The sequence below is a fragment of the Cryptomeria japonica genome, chromosome 3 (assembly GCF_030272615.1).
Source record: "Cryptomeria japonica chromosome 3, Sugi_1.0, whole genome shotgun sequence".
NCBI lineage: Eukaryota > Viridiplantae > Streptophyta > Pinopsida > Cupressales > Cupressaceae > Cryptomeria > Cryptomeria japonica.
In genome coordinates, this window is record NC_081407.1 from 486,374,083 (window position 1) to 486,391,396 (window position 17,314).

At 35.5% G+C, this 17,314-nt stretch overlaps 1 protein-coding gene across 3 annotated transcripts in view; it reads left to right on the top strand.

Moving 5' to 3' along the window:
* Positions 1-1,300: 1,300 nt before the first annotated feature.
* The window catches only part of LOC131045085 (protein N-terminal glutamine amidohydrolase), a 105,379-nt gene continuing 89,365 nt past the window's right edge, over positions 1,301-17,314 (top strand). Inside the window, exon 1 of one of the 3 annotated variants that reach the window (XM_057978616.1) lies at positions 1,301-1,531. In XM_057978616.1, the coding sequence (XP_057834599.1) occupies positions 1,428-1,531 (104 nt within the window). In that variant the 5' untranslated portion in view covers positions 1,301-1,427. The remainder of the gene's footprint in view (positions 1,532-17,314) is intronic. The other 2 variants (XM_057978624.1, XM_057978607.1) reach the window with 2 other exon arrangements.

Sequence of the window (17,314 nt, forward strand, 5' to 3'; positions counted from 1 at the left end):
TATTTAATTACTATAACAACCTATATTGATCTCAATCTAAACCGTGTTTATCACACTTTCAATCTCAAGCTTACTCTAATATAATGTGAATTATGTTGCTCTATATATCATCTAATTCTTCTACTAATATAGGTCTCACTCAATGCCACCATCATTTAGCTAAATAATGTATGAGTTGGTTGCAAATGCCTTAACAAGAACATGAGTTACAATGTGTTTGACCAAACACCTCAAAGGAATATGGTTTAATGGATTCTAAAAGATAATAGGGATTGCACAAAAATATAACGCGTGGATTGGATTCTCTCTTTAAATAGGATTTCATATTATGTGGCACTATTTATCTTTAATATTTGTTGATTAGTATAGAGATAATCAAGATTTGTTATAGTTGGAAGTGGATATTGATGATAACAATGAACAAAATGCAAGCTATCACATTGTACATTGTAAGCTATATGGGATAGACATATTTGAAAATACTAGTGGAAAGACATGTCATACCCAATCCTAAAGTAGCTGTATAGTGCTTTGAAGATTCATTGGAGGAGTTGAAAGATCCACACCTTTTACCACAATAATGAAGACCATGGTTTGTTCATTTTATTGAAAGTCTTAAACAAGATCTATTGAGGAAAGTTGTCTAAATGTGGATGTGCGAGATCCATAAAAGTCTTTTTTTTTTACCACCATGCCTTTTACTACAACAAATAAGATTGCAATTGGTAACAATATGTAAGCACTTAAGGGCACCATTTATGTAGCAAAGATAAAAAAAAGAAAAGAAATTGTGCATTAAAAATAGGAAAAAATCAAAATTACAATAAAAATGGGTAAGGAGGATCTAAGACTAGTTAATGTGAATGTAGCAATAGTAAACTATTCGATATAGAACAACAATGAATTGAAGCTACAAGGGATGGGTGCCATCTACTTTATGATGCATCATGATGGCTAGATATACAACATCTTACAAATTTTACAATTTTTTCTCAAACCTATTCAAATAATGGGTAGCGTAGTTGGTTAAGGGCTTTGTGTTCATCGTTTGAGATCAATTATCTCAACTCTAATTTACTTGACGGTTGGCTTGTTTGAGCCCGCTTCATCGAGAGGTTCATATTGTTGAAGAGCTAAACTCCTAGAAGCTCATCTTATTGAAAAGCTAAACTCTGGATCACTTGACTAAGTTAGAAATTCCTTAATAATAATAAATAAATTTAAAAAAAAAAAAATCTTTTAAAAATTTTAAATACAATCCCTTGTTTTTAAATTTTCTTCCAAAACTTTGTCCATTGAACCTTTGATTGCTAGTTCTTAAATGTTCTTCCATACCCTTAAATAATGAATGCGGAGACGAAAGGGTGCGTAGTTCAAAATATGGTGGCGGCTTGTTCACTAGCCTCCGTGTAGAGCTCTCCTGTCAAATGGCTATTTCCGATTCCACAGCTGAACGTGAATGTGAAGGCACAAGCACCTCGGTGATTCCTTCAATTCAACGCTCCCAATTTAAATACACTTCTTGTTATTGGTACTCTTCCCTCCTACTACTCTACTTTCAACTGGATATTTTTGCTCAATTGATTTCATTTTGGTAATTAATATTTTTTAATCAGCTGGGGTATAAATACCTGAACATCCGCACATTTGGAAGTATAGCCAGGAGTTAACAAATCTTAATCAACCGTGAAAATTCTTAACCTTCAGAATAACCAATCTGGACACCTTCACAATGTTGCGTGCAAATATGGGAATTTTTCATATTTCAGCCCATTTAAGTCACCTAGATAGTGCATCTAGTATCTTGGTTTGATGCCCTTCTTAGAAACGATGAATGCTCTGTCATACTTCCTAGAAATTATATCCAGATTATAATCTGTTCCTATTTGAATTAATCTTCAACTGTCAACAGATTGAGTGTAGCCGATGTAAACAAATTGTGTGCATTGTCGTCGAAAATGAAACATGAACACTATTAATAAATTCAAATGCAAACGTCATAAACTTGTGGAATTTTACCGTGGAAACCTTCGTGTGAAGAAATTTAGCTTTGAAGTGTCTATTGATCACTTCCCTCTTCTTACCTTCAACTTTGGAAATTGCAAAGAGCACAATTTGGAATGTGCTTACATTGTTCATCGTTGCTACACTCCTTTCTATGCACTACCGTACAGATTCTCGTTGACGACGAACTTCTTCACTGTCTTCTCACTTCCGACACGTATGCTTTACAATGGGCTATGCATATTAAGTGTTGGAACTATCCTTCGTGCACTTAAGGAGCCCCAGTCTCGAGGAATTGAAAGACATTCTTTCTTGGCTGCTTCTTAAATTGTTGTCAGATCTAGAAAAAGTGGCTAATTAGCAGGATGAAATCCCTTTTAACACAAATAGCAACTTCATTTGTCACAAATATAACTGCTAGCAACACAAAGACAACCACAAACTTGTAGGTTTGCAACTGTCAGTAATGAAACTGGGACTAATACAAGAAAGAACCATCAGCTTACAGGGACAAAAACGCCAAAGCCAAGTTTTATTTCAGGATTTGAAGAATTCTTGGTTGTTTGCTGAGGAAGATATTTCTCAAGTCACAAAAGATTAGATTTTTAAGAGACGTGGGAATCTCTTCGACTTTCTTCTTGGCATTAAGTGTCTCTTGTCTTGCCATTAATCACAAGTTGCGCAGAGTTTTGGGGTCCTCTTTTTGTTTCTCCAAACTTCTTATGCAACATAATATTTTTCTGTAGGCCTCCTTGTGCATCCAATACAATACGTTTCAATGATATGTTGTAATTACTCATTTTCCTGATTTATCATTTAAGGTTCATAAAGACGCAAGTTCTCACAACTGAGTATTGAGTGTTCTCTCATGAAAGAAGGTAAATTGATATTGAAAGCATTCCCTTCATTTTTTCTAAATGGCGAATGGTCTAATATCTTACTGGTTTTAACTTGCTTGTCATTAAAGCTTCTCTTTGCTCAAGTAAAGCCATACATTGTCACTTACCTTGATAATGTTTTCTTAATAATGTTGGTCATGCCTTGCTTTGTACTTGGCTTGGAGCTTCTCTAGTTTTTCTTGAACCTTGAGTTGGATTTTACATATTCTTTCAATGAACTTGGCTGCCCCTGTCACATTTGAATTTATTTCTTCTCATTTTGCTGTTCGTATGCTATGTCAAGTGATATGTAAGAAAATAACCCGAACTTGATTCAAAAAGTGATTTGTTTGTGAATCTATCCATCTCCCTAATGTAGCAATATGGAATATATACCAAATATTTCTCATTTTCTTGGATGCTTCTTATTGTACCTTTTTATAAGTTCTATGAAAGTTCTAATTACCACTTCCATCTGCCTATCAGTTTGAGGATGGAAGGTTGTATTTCTTTTCAACTTGGTGTCCATCTTGTTCCACAAGGTGGTCCGAAAATTCCCAAAAGTCTGGAATCTTTATTCAAAATGATAGACTTAAGAAAACCAAAATGCACCAAAATGCTAGTGAAATATAATACACAGGGAGTAGCACACACATTTTTTTAAATATATCCAGTCACATGAAGATAATCCTTTTCATACTTTATCAGTGGTAAACCCCTTCAAAATCCATATAATGATTTCCTAGGGCCTAATAGGACTAGGTAGAGGCATGTACAATCCTTCTTTCCCACTTTTACGCCTACTTGTACAGCATAACATACATCCTCTAATTAATTTAGAAACTTCCTCTTGCATTTTAAATTTTTAAGCCAGTGCACACATGTTTGCAAAATTGCCATTTTTGTGCTAGCTTCAAAGTGTTTTGGATATACTTAGTATAGCTTATGGACTCAACCTAAGTCACCAAGTTCGAATTCGAATTCGAAGTTCGACAACTTTGAAATTCGAATGAAGTTCGATGAGGAAAAAATTTGAAATGTATAAAATTCGAATTAAATTCGCCATATGTAATTTTTAAATTTTTTTAATAAATATATGTAATATATCTATAAAATTGCCTAAATAGTTTAACATTGATAAATAGATTTGAAATCATTACAAAAAGATGACACATTTATAAAATATAAACCATAGGAAACATGTGCTTTCACGATTGCAAAGATGTTCTTTTGTCAAAAAGGTACAATAACAATCAAAGACTTCAGAACTTTAAAATAACTCTAAGTCATCAAGAGCACTTGGCTGGGATGCCAAATCATCATTATCTGTATCACTACTCAGTTCATCATCTGCAAAGTCAGGCTCATCTGCATCTGGCATTGCTATGCCTTAAAGAGTTTGTTCTAAAGAAGTGGTCTTTGCTGATTTGTTCATCAACAATTTCAAATTGCTGCGAACATAGACAAGATCTCCCAACTTTCCAGTCAACAATTTGTTCCTCTTTTTGGAATGGATGTGGTCAAAGCAACTCCAGTTCCTCTCACAAGCTGATGAACTTGCTCCCTGACTCAAAATTCGAATAGCAAACTCTTGCAGTTCAGGAGCTGATGATCCATAAGCGATCCACCATCTATATCCAGGCATGCGTGGCGAGTCATATTTGGCTTCTGCCCCTCCAAACATCCCTTCTCTCTTGTATTGCCAACTTTGATCTCTGATTAGTGCTGCAATTTCTGGATCTGGTGCATACCTGCTAATGGCTTGGTAAAGCCTTGCCATGATTTCATTATCACCCCTTCTATCAATAGCAAACAACTTAGGCTCCAAAAAGCAAGCTGCCGCATGTAAAGGTGTGTGCATCATTTTCCATCTGCAATCAACTGTCTCCCATATCTGCATATATTCTGCTTATTCATTATTTAGTGCTTTTTGAATAGATTCCTTACACCGGTCCATGCTTTCATAAAGCATGCCAAGGCAAGGAGTGTCACCATCAACCATACAAAAGCACATCAACAATTGGTTCACATAAAAGCAAAACTTTTGCTGCACTTTCCTAGAAATTGCTGTTTAGGATGATTTGCTCTATGTTCTTCCCCTTAAGGCCTTTAGAAAGCACTGAACTTTCCCACTAATTGGAACAAATAACAGATCTCAAAGCTGCTTTTTCTTCAACCACTCTTTTCAAAGTGATATAATATGAAGCAAATCTTGTTTCACAAGGCCTCAACAATTCCTTTGATGCATGCTGCCTATAAATACTCAATGTGAGACGATGATTCCGTATGAAATTTGCAATTGCTTTCCCTCTATGAATAGCTTCATTTACCCATGGGAATTTAGCCAATTCATGAAGCAACAAATCGAGACAATGGGCTGCACATGGGCTCCAATATATCTGTGGGTACTTCTCTACAATCAGCCTCCCAACTCCGACACAATTTTCTGCACTATCAGTTACCACTTGAACCACATTTTCCACCCCTACTTCAAGAATGGCTTCCTCTAATATTTGAAAAATATACTTTGAAGTTTTCTTGTGGTTCGTGGTGTCAATGACTTTCAAAAACACAACACCTTTAGGACAAGACACCAAAACATTAATCAATGGCCTTTGACACATATCTGACCATCCATCACTCAATATAGTGCAACTTGTTTCCTTCCAAGTGGCTTTGACATCAACTAATTTTTCAGTCACTATCTTTTGACCTCTGCAAAAGAGTTGTCCTGATAGCCTCTGAACCTGGGGGTGTGTACCCTTTGCCAAACTCTGCAGTTTTCTGAACTGCATTACGGAAATGAGGATTTCTCGCAACATTGAATGGAATAGGACTTGTGTAAAACAAATCAGCAACTGCATCATCCACCTGTTGTTTCTCTACTGGTTTCCAAAAGTTGTTCAGTGTTCCACTCTGTTTTGATACACTCACCAATTTGGATTGCACAGAAGAGGAAGACATGACAGATGTGAATCTAGATATATCTCCTTCAATTCTCTGTTTCTTTTGTGCCTTCTTCATTTTGCTTATCGTTGAAGCAGCCAACTCTTTCTCTAGAATAGCTTTAAGTTCTAGAGTCGCACCTATACATGCTTGAACACCTCCACCTGGACCCCCTGTATTATCAAGGAAGTGGTCCCTAAGCCTTGTTAAAGTTCCAATCATTGTTCCCTCACATAGGTTACATTTGATGTGAGTTCCATTTCGGGTCACATGCTTCCATGCCTCAGAAGTTGATTTAGGAGGAGCCATTAAATGAAAATCTGCATGTTTGGAAAGAATTTTTTTTTTGTATTAAGTATCATAGAATCACAAAGCTCATTTTTTGCTCATTCGAGCATCCACGTTACAAACTTTTTACAAATACCAGCTCCTTTCGAGCAAACTTATTACAAATACTAGCTCCTTTCGAGCACCAAACTAGAAACAACAATTGGAAGACCAAGGGTCACAACTTAGAAATCCACTTTTAAACAACAATGGAAGACCAAGAGTCACAACTTAGAATTCTACACAAAGGTGGACCTCATGGGAGTTGAACTTGGGTCTCCACATTGAGAGCTCAATGCTTTAACCAACTAAGCTCAACCCCTTGGACGTTTGGAAAGAAAAATTAAAAAACACACTACATTTATTTCAATCTTTCAAAATAGAAATACTTTTAAGTTTTAACAATTTCACAAATGACCTCTTAAAAATATATAATATTAAACAATATAATAACAAACTATTAATATAAAATTATAAATTATATAATAATAATATTAAACAACATTATAAAATATAAACATTATAAATTTATAAATAAACATTTTAAAGTATAAACTATTAATTTATTAAACATTATAAATTTATAAACATTATAAATAAATATTATTAATAAATGAATGTGTATTTTGTAATATTATATTGTATAATATAATAATAATATTAATATATTATTAAACCTAAAAAAAATAAAAAAATAAAAAAATATATATAAAAATATATAATATAAAATTAAAAACTATTAATATAAAATTATAAATTATATAATAATAATATTCAAGAACATTATAAACATTATAAATAAATATTATTAATAAATAAATGTGTATTATGTGTATTTTATAATATTATATAATATAATAAATATAATAATAAACCTAAAAAAAAATAATTATAATGTTGTTTAATATTATTTAATTATTAAACCTAATTTAAAAAAAATAAATAAGAGAAGCCGAAGCCTACCTATGCAAGCCGGGACTCGGGAGAGGTTGTGCAGGTCGAGACTCGGGAGACGTTCGTCTGCAATGGTGGCGGTCTGGTGGGTGACGTCGGGTAGCAATGGCCGTGGCGGTCGGCAACGTCGAGTAGCAATGGCCGTGGCGGGTAGCAATGGCAACTGGAACTAGTGCGTGGCGTCTGTGACTGCAACTCCATCCGTGGCCGCCCTATTTATTAATAAACCTCGACGAAACCCTAAAACGCAAGAGAAAAAAACGCTTTTCGTCATCCCTAAATTTTTATTCGAATTTTTTAGGGTTTTTATAGAATGTTTCAAGTTCGGCAAATTTCGAACTTCAAGGTTGAAATTCGGCCGAACCTGGTGACTTAGGACTCAACCTAATGGTGTGGAGCAAGTGATCAAGAATGGATCACGCTGCTTGTCATTTCTTTTGAAGTTCTGCCCTTCTGCTCTACAACCCTGTTTTGTTGTGAACTGTACAAAACTATGTGATGAAGATCGATACCTTTTTCAGTATGGAACTCCTCAAAGTGGCGATTCACATATTCCTTGCCATTTTCTGTCCAAAGCTTCGTGATGACCTACCCAGATTATTTTTCTGCAAAGGCCTTGAAGTCAACAATGTGTTCAAACACTTGGATATTCTATCCAAGAAAGTAGACCAATGTGTGTTTGTAGAAATCGTCAATGAAGTTGAGTACATATTGGGCTTTGTTGAAAGATAGATGGAAAGAGGCTACATGGACAATTGTGAACCAACTCTAACCTTGTGAAGCTTGCCAAGATTTTCCCTTTCCAAACTTTTCTTCAGTATGCATTCTCATGATGCATACTTGGCACAGTCCCAGAGAACAGTGGATTTTAGGAAGCTCGGTGACCATAACCTATTGACTGAGCTTTTGAAGATAGTGGTGGTTGAGATAGACAAACTGCTCATGTCAAAGTTTACTCACACTGTCAACATTGTTAAGAACTTCAGTGGGAGGAGATTCTGACACAAATTGAAAAAAGTTGTACAATCTAGACTAGTGATCACCCTTTCCAACTGCAACTGGAACATCATCCTCTAGTTCCTGAATTACAACTGAATTTGAAGTTAATTCAACTCTCTTGCCTGTGCCTGTTTACATGATCTGATAGAATGAAAGTAGATTTGTTGATAAGGAGGATCCACAAAGAAACTCAATGAATATTCCTTCACCCTTATTGATAGATCCAGTCTCTCACATATCTATTGAAGAATCATTACCCATGATACTATGTGGCATGGAACACGACTTTAATGAGGAGAACTCATCTCCAGAAGAGGCCATGTGATGTGAAGCACCAGACTCAAGAATCCATGACTTAGAAGAGGAAGAGGCAATTGCAATCAATGTCTTCCCTTTCACTTTATCAAATTCAAAAGAGGAGAAAGAGTCTTGAAAAGAAAATCAAGAAGATTGTGCTTCTTGTTAAGAATAGTAGTCAACTAGTCTAGCTGTTTATTTATACATTTGGGTTCATCATGCCCTGCCTTCTTACAATAAACACATTGGACCTATCCTAATTTTTTTCTATTTTATATTTGAAGCAAAAGAAGACAATGGTTTTATCTTTGTAACAGATGGGGGTTGTGATTTTGTCTTTTGCTTATTCGAACTATTTGAAACCTTTTGAGTTTTGACCATTTGTAGATTGATTCGCAACCAATGCATATGATTGAGGAGAATCAATTGTGCCCATTTAAATTAACTTTCCCTGCTCTCTAGTGAGACTTTTGGCAAAATCATCAAAGGAGGGCACAATAAATAAAGAAACCAATACATTCCTAGTAGCATGAAATATAGAAACAAAGATGAATATTCAAGACCAAGTTTTGATAGTACCTTGAGAATTTGTTGTGGGTCTTTTTTACCAATATTATACTCCTTTAGTTGTAGCCTTAGTGATTTGAATAGCGAAACAAAATCCTGGATGTTCTCAAAGTTGTCTAGATTAAGACTAATAAGATCATTTCCTAGTTCATGACCACATATTTCATCTATTTTGCCAAGCACAGGTTTTAGCTTGCCTCATACAACATTTGGTGTTGCTCGATCCTCAATATGAAACAGATGATTGGGAGATACAACTAGACATACAAACCCATGTGCATCATCACTTTTTCTAAATCATTTAACTTTGTCTGCATCTAATTGTGGTTCTAGTTCCATTCTGTAAGTTATTCTATGCAATCCCTTATTCCATATTAGTATATTTATCTTACTTTTCCATGTAAAAAAATTGTAAGGTCTGTATAGAGACTTGTAGTTGATCCATCTTATTGAACACAAAAACACAAAAACAACACAAAGAAAAAAAGCCCCCCAAACTACTTGATGCAAAGTCCCCCCAATATTGGTTGTGTCACTTTTTTTAATTGTATTTACAAATGCCCTAATCACATTCTTATGTTTCCACAATGATTTTACATCATTTCAAAAAGGGTAGAGAATAACTTAAATTTGATACAATATTCAGATTCTACATGTGCTTTTATGCAAAATTAAAAAATGATGCAATAATCCATCTTATAGATCAGAAGTTGTGCTCCATTAAAGTTTTTTCTCATAGTTGACAGAATATTATTTTAATATTGCTAGGGCAGTATTGAAGTGCTATCCAATTGTGTATAGAACTGGCAGTTTGTATAATTGGTGCACTATAACGTGTCACCATATAGGCTATTGACAAAGTACTAATGAGGCACTTGTGTGGTAGTTGAGTTTGTGTATGCATTAACTAGAATGGACATTGTTGATGTGGTACTGAACTCCTTGTTGGCATTGATAGGGCTACCACATTGATAGGGGAAGAAAGGTTGCAATTGATGTGGTTGGGTCTCGTTGACCAGGGCTGATTGTAGGTGCTGGTTAACAAAAGCCCACTAGAGCTGAGTTTGAATGTTGCTATTGGTAGCTATGTGTAGGAAGTGAGTGGTCTCATGGGGTACACCACATAAAGTTGCACGGGAGCACTACATTGCATTCTTGGGGACATGCACTACAAGCATTGTTGATGCAACAAATAATATATATTTGCTACTCCTTGGGTTACATGTACAACTTTGCCTAGGGAAGAAAAATTGGCCTTTCAGGAGGGATGCCCAATTCAGATTATTTGACATTTGATCATAGGGCTCTTAGCTTTTTTTGATGCAATGATGAGCTCATATTTGATCTAACATACTTTGAAATGAAGTTACTTGCATAAATCATAGATGACAACCGACTTGAAACTCTCATTAGCTTTGCTTGTAGGTGTTTGATTTGGATGAAATAAAAACAGGTCAAACCTTTTAGACTCTTTGGAACAATGGAGAGCCTAGATTTTTGTAACATTCACCTAGAGAAAAACCTACAAATATTCACTTACAAATCACATAATTTTTTTTATAAAATGGAAAGAAACTGTTGGTATTATGGATATGTTGCATTGGTTTTGTCATTGATGTCAACACTTATCAACACTTATCCTTCTGGAGATCTTTGGTTATGTTAACCGGCAAGTTCAGTGACTTATGCACAGTCACCGGTAGGTTATATTGTTCACCGGCACTGAGGATGACTTGTTATCATCTGGAGATCACTTGGCTATGTCGAAGACATGGTTTGGACACTTGGTTTTGGAGATTTGGTTATTGGTCTAATCGGGTTGACATATTTGCTGTTACCGGAAAATTGGTCTAGGTTATGGACTGACACACGTTATCTATTCCATATCAGCACGACATGTTATGGAGATGGTTTAATCAATTAATATTGTTGTTGAGCCGACATGATGCATCGCATCTTGACTTGTTATAATTGATTTTATTGGAATATTCTTAGTAAGCCGACCTACACATTTGGTCTTAGGTTTTGGTATATATGTAAGATCTCAATTGTGAGATTATAGTGGTGGTATGTAATAAGGTATTATAAGGTTGTGATATTCGGTATATGCAAATATAAGCAGAGCTACTCACACAGACATCATTTGAAGATTTAAGAAAGGTTTGAAGAAGACAATCAGAGCTTAACCGGTACTAAATCCAGCATTGGAGATGCTACTTTGAGCAGTACATTATCATTGGATTTAATCATCCAATTGTAGTCAGTGCGACTCCTATTTTGTGATTGAGTAGTGAGCTCTAGGCAGCTGGCCTTTCTGCATGTGCAGACCCCATTTGTAAACACTTACTATCTGCAGTAGTATCATCTGATTGTGGGTAAGGTTTCCCACTGTGGTTTTTCTCCTTATAGTATTTCCACGTACAAATCTCTGTGTTATGTGTTGTGGATGTTGTTTCTCTTTTTGTTTCATGCATTAAGTTTCACTGGTACTGTTATTAACTGTTAATCTGTTTATCGGCATCAAGTTTGGTTTACCGGTATTAAGTATCAAGTTTGGCTAAGTTGTATTTGGGATGAAATTATTAGACAACTGATTCGCCCCCCTCCTCTCAGTTACCTCTGGGTCCTAACAATTGGTATCAGAGCTAAGTCCTCTTTTTGCAAAAGTTTCACAACTTGAGGAGATTCTATGGCAACTAACTATTTCAGGAAAGACAGTTCGAAACTTGATGGAACTAACTATGGTATATGGAAGATCAGAATGGAGACACATCTGAATTGCATTGGAAGAGACATATGGGATGTTACACAGAATGGTTGTGTTGGTCCTACACCAAGTCAACCTAATCCACCCACATTGGCTAAGGATCAAGAGAATGATTGCAAAGCAAGAGAAGCACTGTTGAGCGCCTTGTCAGATCAGCAAATCATGGGATTATCAGACCGATCTATTGCTAAAGCTATTTGGGATAAATTGGAAACATTGAATGAAGGAGATGCCACTGTCAAAATTGCAAAACTGGAATGCTTACGGGTCAGGTATGAAAATTTGAAAATGGAAGAAGATGAAATAATTTTTGCTTTTATGGAAAGGGTTAATGAAATTGTTTTGGGAATACAATGCTGTGGAGATTCCTTAAGTGAAGATGAAATTGTTTCTAAAGTTTTAAGAGCATTGCCACCAACATACAAAATGAAAGTAACTGCTATTAATGAGTTAAGAACCATGCCTAATACATCAGTGTCTAGAGATACCTTGGTTGGAAAACTTTCAACATTTGAGCTTGAGGAATTTGGTCCCGTTGCTACAATTAAGACAGATTTAGCTTTCAAAGCATCATCATTTGCAACATCTTTATCATCAGCTGATAAATCTGATTGGAAAGCACTTTATGCAAGAGAACTTGAAGACATCAGAAGGGAAAATGAAGAACTTGAAGAGCTTGAAGCACTATTTGCAAGGAAAATGCCTAAAGCTCCTATTGGAAGTAAGTATGAAGGTAAAGCACCTTTTAAATGTTTTAGCTGTAATAAAATTGGTCATATGGCATCTAGATGCCCGGATAGACATGCAAGATTGAGAGAAGAAGCTAAGAGAACATATAAGCCTAACCCTGAATATCAGAGATATAGATTTAAGAAAAATAGAGACAAATCTTGTTACTATGCGGATGAAGGAGTTACTGATGATTCAGATGAAGAACCAGGAGACAATGGATGGGCTTTTGTTGCAATAACAGAAGATCAACCAGTACCTACTGTTCCACTCGTAGAGCAGGCCCTGGTAGCTAAAATTGAAGAAAGGATGAATGGATTATAGATTCCGGATGTTCACATCATATGACTGGTGATAAAAGTAAATTCTTATCTTTTCAGGAATACAATGGAGGTTTAGTAAGATTTGGAGACGACAAAGCTTGTTTGATCAGAGGAAAAGACACTATATCTTTTGATGGTAAGCACAATACTGACAATGTTTATTATGTTGAAGGTTTGAAGCATAATCTTTTAAGTGTTGGTCAATTAGTTGAAAAAGGATTTCAGTTACAATTCAAGAATGGTAAATGCAAAATCATGAATAGAACTGGTTTGGAAATTGCAACCGGTAATCAGACTAGAGGTAATATCTTTCATTTGAATAACATTGAAAAGACATGCTTGATTGCACACATTGATGAAAGTTGGTTATGACATAAGAGACTCTGTCATGTAAATTTGATTGCATTGTGAAGATTAGTTCATCTAAGGCAGTAAGGGATTTACCTAAGATTGTAAAACCTCATAATCCGGTATGTAAGGAATGTCAAATGGGAAAGCAAGTTAGAACAACTTTCAAAAGTATTTCTGAGAAAACCAATGATGTTCTTGATTTAATTCATACTGACTTATGTGGCTCGGCAAGAACAAGAAGTCTACAGGGAGGTAGATACTTTATGCTAATCATTGATGATTATTCTAGAATGTGCTGGGTTACTTTTCTCAGGGAGAAATCAGAAGCCTTTGGGAAATTCAAATTATTCAAGGCACTTGTAGAGAATGAAACTGGCAAGAAAATCAAATGTTTAAGATCAGATCAAGGAGGTGAATTTACATCTAAGGAGTTCAATACATTTTGTGAAGTGAATGGAATCAAAAGACAACTATCAGCACCCTAGACACATCAGCAAAATGGAGTTGTGGAAAGGAAGAATAGAACTATCAACACCCCAGACACCTTAGCAAAATGGAGTTGTGGAAAGGAAGAATAGAACTATCCTAGATGTAGGTAGAAGCATGATATCAGAAGCAAATCTACCTCATGTGTATTGGAGAGAAGCAGTGAATACAACGGTATACACTTTCAATAGAGTTCACATCAAAGGTGAAACCGGTAAGACACCCTATGAATTATGGTTTGGTAATATTCCTATTCTTAAGTACTTCAGAATATTTGGAAGGAAATGTTACATTAGGAGAGATAAGTATATTGGTAAATTTGATCCTAGAAGTGATGAAGGAATATTTCTTGGGTATTCATCTAAAAGCAAAGCATATAGATGTTTTAATAAGAGATTGTAGAAAATCATTGAGAGTGCAAATGTGAAGATTGATGAACACTTTAGAAGAAATTCAAGGTCTATGGATTTTCAATGGGCAATTGAGACAGTCACAAATGAACCTATACAGAGTGCATCGGTACAAAATGTTGATCCAGTCACACCGGCATCATCAGAGAATTCCATAGTGACTGAAGAACGGCAACAAGTGAACACACCCAGGTATGTAAGATTGAATCACTTTGAAAGTCAAATAATTGGGAATAAGTATCAAGGAGTTATGACTAGAGGAAGACTGACAAATGAAGAGGTATGTTTAATTTCTCAAATTGAACCAACATCTATCATTGAAGCATGTGAAGATAAACATTGGATTAAGGCTATCGAAGATGAATTGGAACAAATTGAAAAGAACAATATCCATACATTGGTTCCCCGACCTAAAAATAAAAATTTAATTGGAACTAAATGGGTATTCAGAAATAAACTTAATGAAGATGGCAAGGTAATCAGAAACAAAGCAAGATTAGTGTGTAAGGGATATTCACAGATGAAGGAATTGATTACAATGAAACCTTTGCACCGGTAGCTAGAATTGAGGCAGTCAGATTATTTCTTGCATTTGCAGCACACAAAAACTGTAAAGTATATCAAATGGATGTTAAATGTGCATTTCTGAATGGTGATCTTGAAGAGGAAGTTTACATTGAACAACCTGATGGATTTTCATTGACAAATGATAAAGGTATGGTTTGCAGATTAAGGAAAGCTTTATATGGATTGAAGCAAGCTCCTAGAGCTTGGTATGCTAGATTGGACAAATATCTTACGAAGCTTGGCTACACTAAAGGTAATGCTGACAACAACTTATATTTCAAAGTGACTAATGAAGACATTTTGGTTATTGAAGTTTTTGTTGATAACATCATTTTTGGAGGAGAAGATGGATTGTGTAAAGACTTTTCTAACAAGATGCAGGAAGAATTTGAAATGTCTATAATTGGGGAGATAAAATTCTTTTTAGGATTGCAGATTTCGCAGACTGATAAAGGTATATTCTTATGTCAATCAAAGTATTTGAAAGAATTACTGAAGAAATTTGGTATGGAAAACTCTAAACCGGTGAGTACTCCTATGACTACAACTGATAAACTATCATTGAAGGATGATTTAACTCCTGTTAATCCGACAAGATACAAATCTATGATTGGAGGTTTATTGTATTTGACACAAACAAGACCTGATATAATGAATGTAGTGTGTATTGTTTCAAGATTTCAGAGTAATCCTAGAGAAAATCATGAATCAACAGTAACAAGGATTTTCCGGTATTTACAAGGCACAACAAATCTTGGTTTATGGTATCCTAAAGATGAAAATTTTGAGTTATGTGCATACACCGATGCTAATTGGGTAGGAGATGTAGATGACAGAAAGAGCACCATCGGCGGGGCATTCTTTCTTGGTAGCAGATTGATTTCATGGTTGAGCAAGAAACAAAGTTGTACATCATTATCAACAGCAGAATCAGAATGTGTTGCAGCGGCAACCAATTGTACTCAGGTATTATGGATTAAGCAAATGTTGAAGGACATAAAGGTAAAATGCAAAGAACCTATAATCATCTATTGTGATAATTCAGCAGCAATTGATATATCTAAGAATCCGGTATTTCACTCTAAAACTAAACATGTTTCTATCAAATACAATATTCTGAAAGAGAATGTTGAAGCAAAAGAAGTGAGATTGGTTTATGTGAATACTAAAGAGCAGATTGCAGACATCTTTACTAAGCCCTTGCCTAAGGAAACTTTTGAATATCTCAGAGAGCATCTTGGGGTCATACCCTCACCGGTAGAGACTTAGACAGTTGATGCTTGGCATCAAACCGACAGAATTTACAGAGAAACCTTTTTTCGGCTTTGATGGAGGAGAGCTACTTCTCAGGGGGAGTAGTTGGTATTTTGGTTCTATGAACTGGTTTTATCTGGTATTTGTATTGCTTTGGCATTTGATGTCAAAGGGGGAGAGATATCCATGAAAAACACATTATCCTTTGGTGAGAGATTATTCATTGGGGGAGAGATTGTTACTCTCTGCATTTATCGATCTATTCTGGAGATTGTTGGTTTTTTGGTTTATTGGCATTTCTGATTTGGCACTTAGATGGTTTTTCCATCTTGTGTTGCCATCAATGCCAAAGGGGGAGATTGTTGGTATTATGGATATGTTGCATTGGTTTTGTCATTGATGTCAACACTTATCAACACTTATCCTTCTGGAGATCTTTGGTTATGTTCACCGGCAAGTTTAATGACTTATGCACATCACCGGTATTTGGTTCACTAACAGGTTATATTGTTCACCGGCACTGAGGATGACTTGTTATCATCTGGAGATCACTTGGTTATGTCGAAGACATGGTTTGGACACTTGGTTTTGGAGATTTGGTTATTGGTCTAATCGGGTTGACATATTTGTTGTTACCGGTAAATTGGTCTAGGTTATGGACCGACATGCGTTATCTATTCCAGATCAGCACGACATGTTATGGAGATGGTTTAATCAATTAATATTGTTGTTGAGCTGACATGATGCATTGCATCTTGACTTGTTGTAATTGATTTCATTGTAATATTCTTAGTAAGCCGACCTACACATTTGGTTGTAGGTTTTGGTATATATGCAAGATCTCAATTGTGAGATTATAGTGGTGGTATGTAATAAGGTATTATAAGGTTGTGATATTTGGTATATGCGAATATAAGCAGAGCTACTCACGCAGACATCATTTGAAGATTCAAGAAAGGTTTGAAGAAGACAATCAGAGCTTAACCGGTATTGAATCCAGCATTGAAGATGCTACTTTGAGCAGTACATTATTATTGGATTTAATCATCCAATTGTAGTCAGTGTGACTCCTATTTTGTGATTGAGCAGTGAGCTCTAGGCAGCTGGCCTTTCTGCATGTGCAGACCCCATTTGTAAACACTTACTATCTGCAGTAGTATCATCTGATTGTGGGTAAGGTTTCCCACTGTGGTTTTTCCCCTTACAGGGTTTCCAGGTACAAATCTCTGTGTTATGTGTTGTGGATGTTGTTTCTCTTTCTGTTTCATGCATTAAGTTTCACCGATACTGTTATTTACTGTTAATTTGTTTACTGGCATCAAGTTTGGTTTACCGGTATTAAGTATCAAGTTTGGTTAAGTTGTATTTGAGATGAAATTATTAGACAACTAATTCACCCCCCCCTCTCAGTTGCCTCCGGGTCCTAACAGAAACTAGCCTAAGTGCAAACGTGCT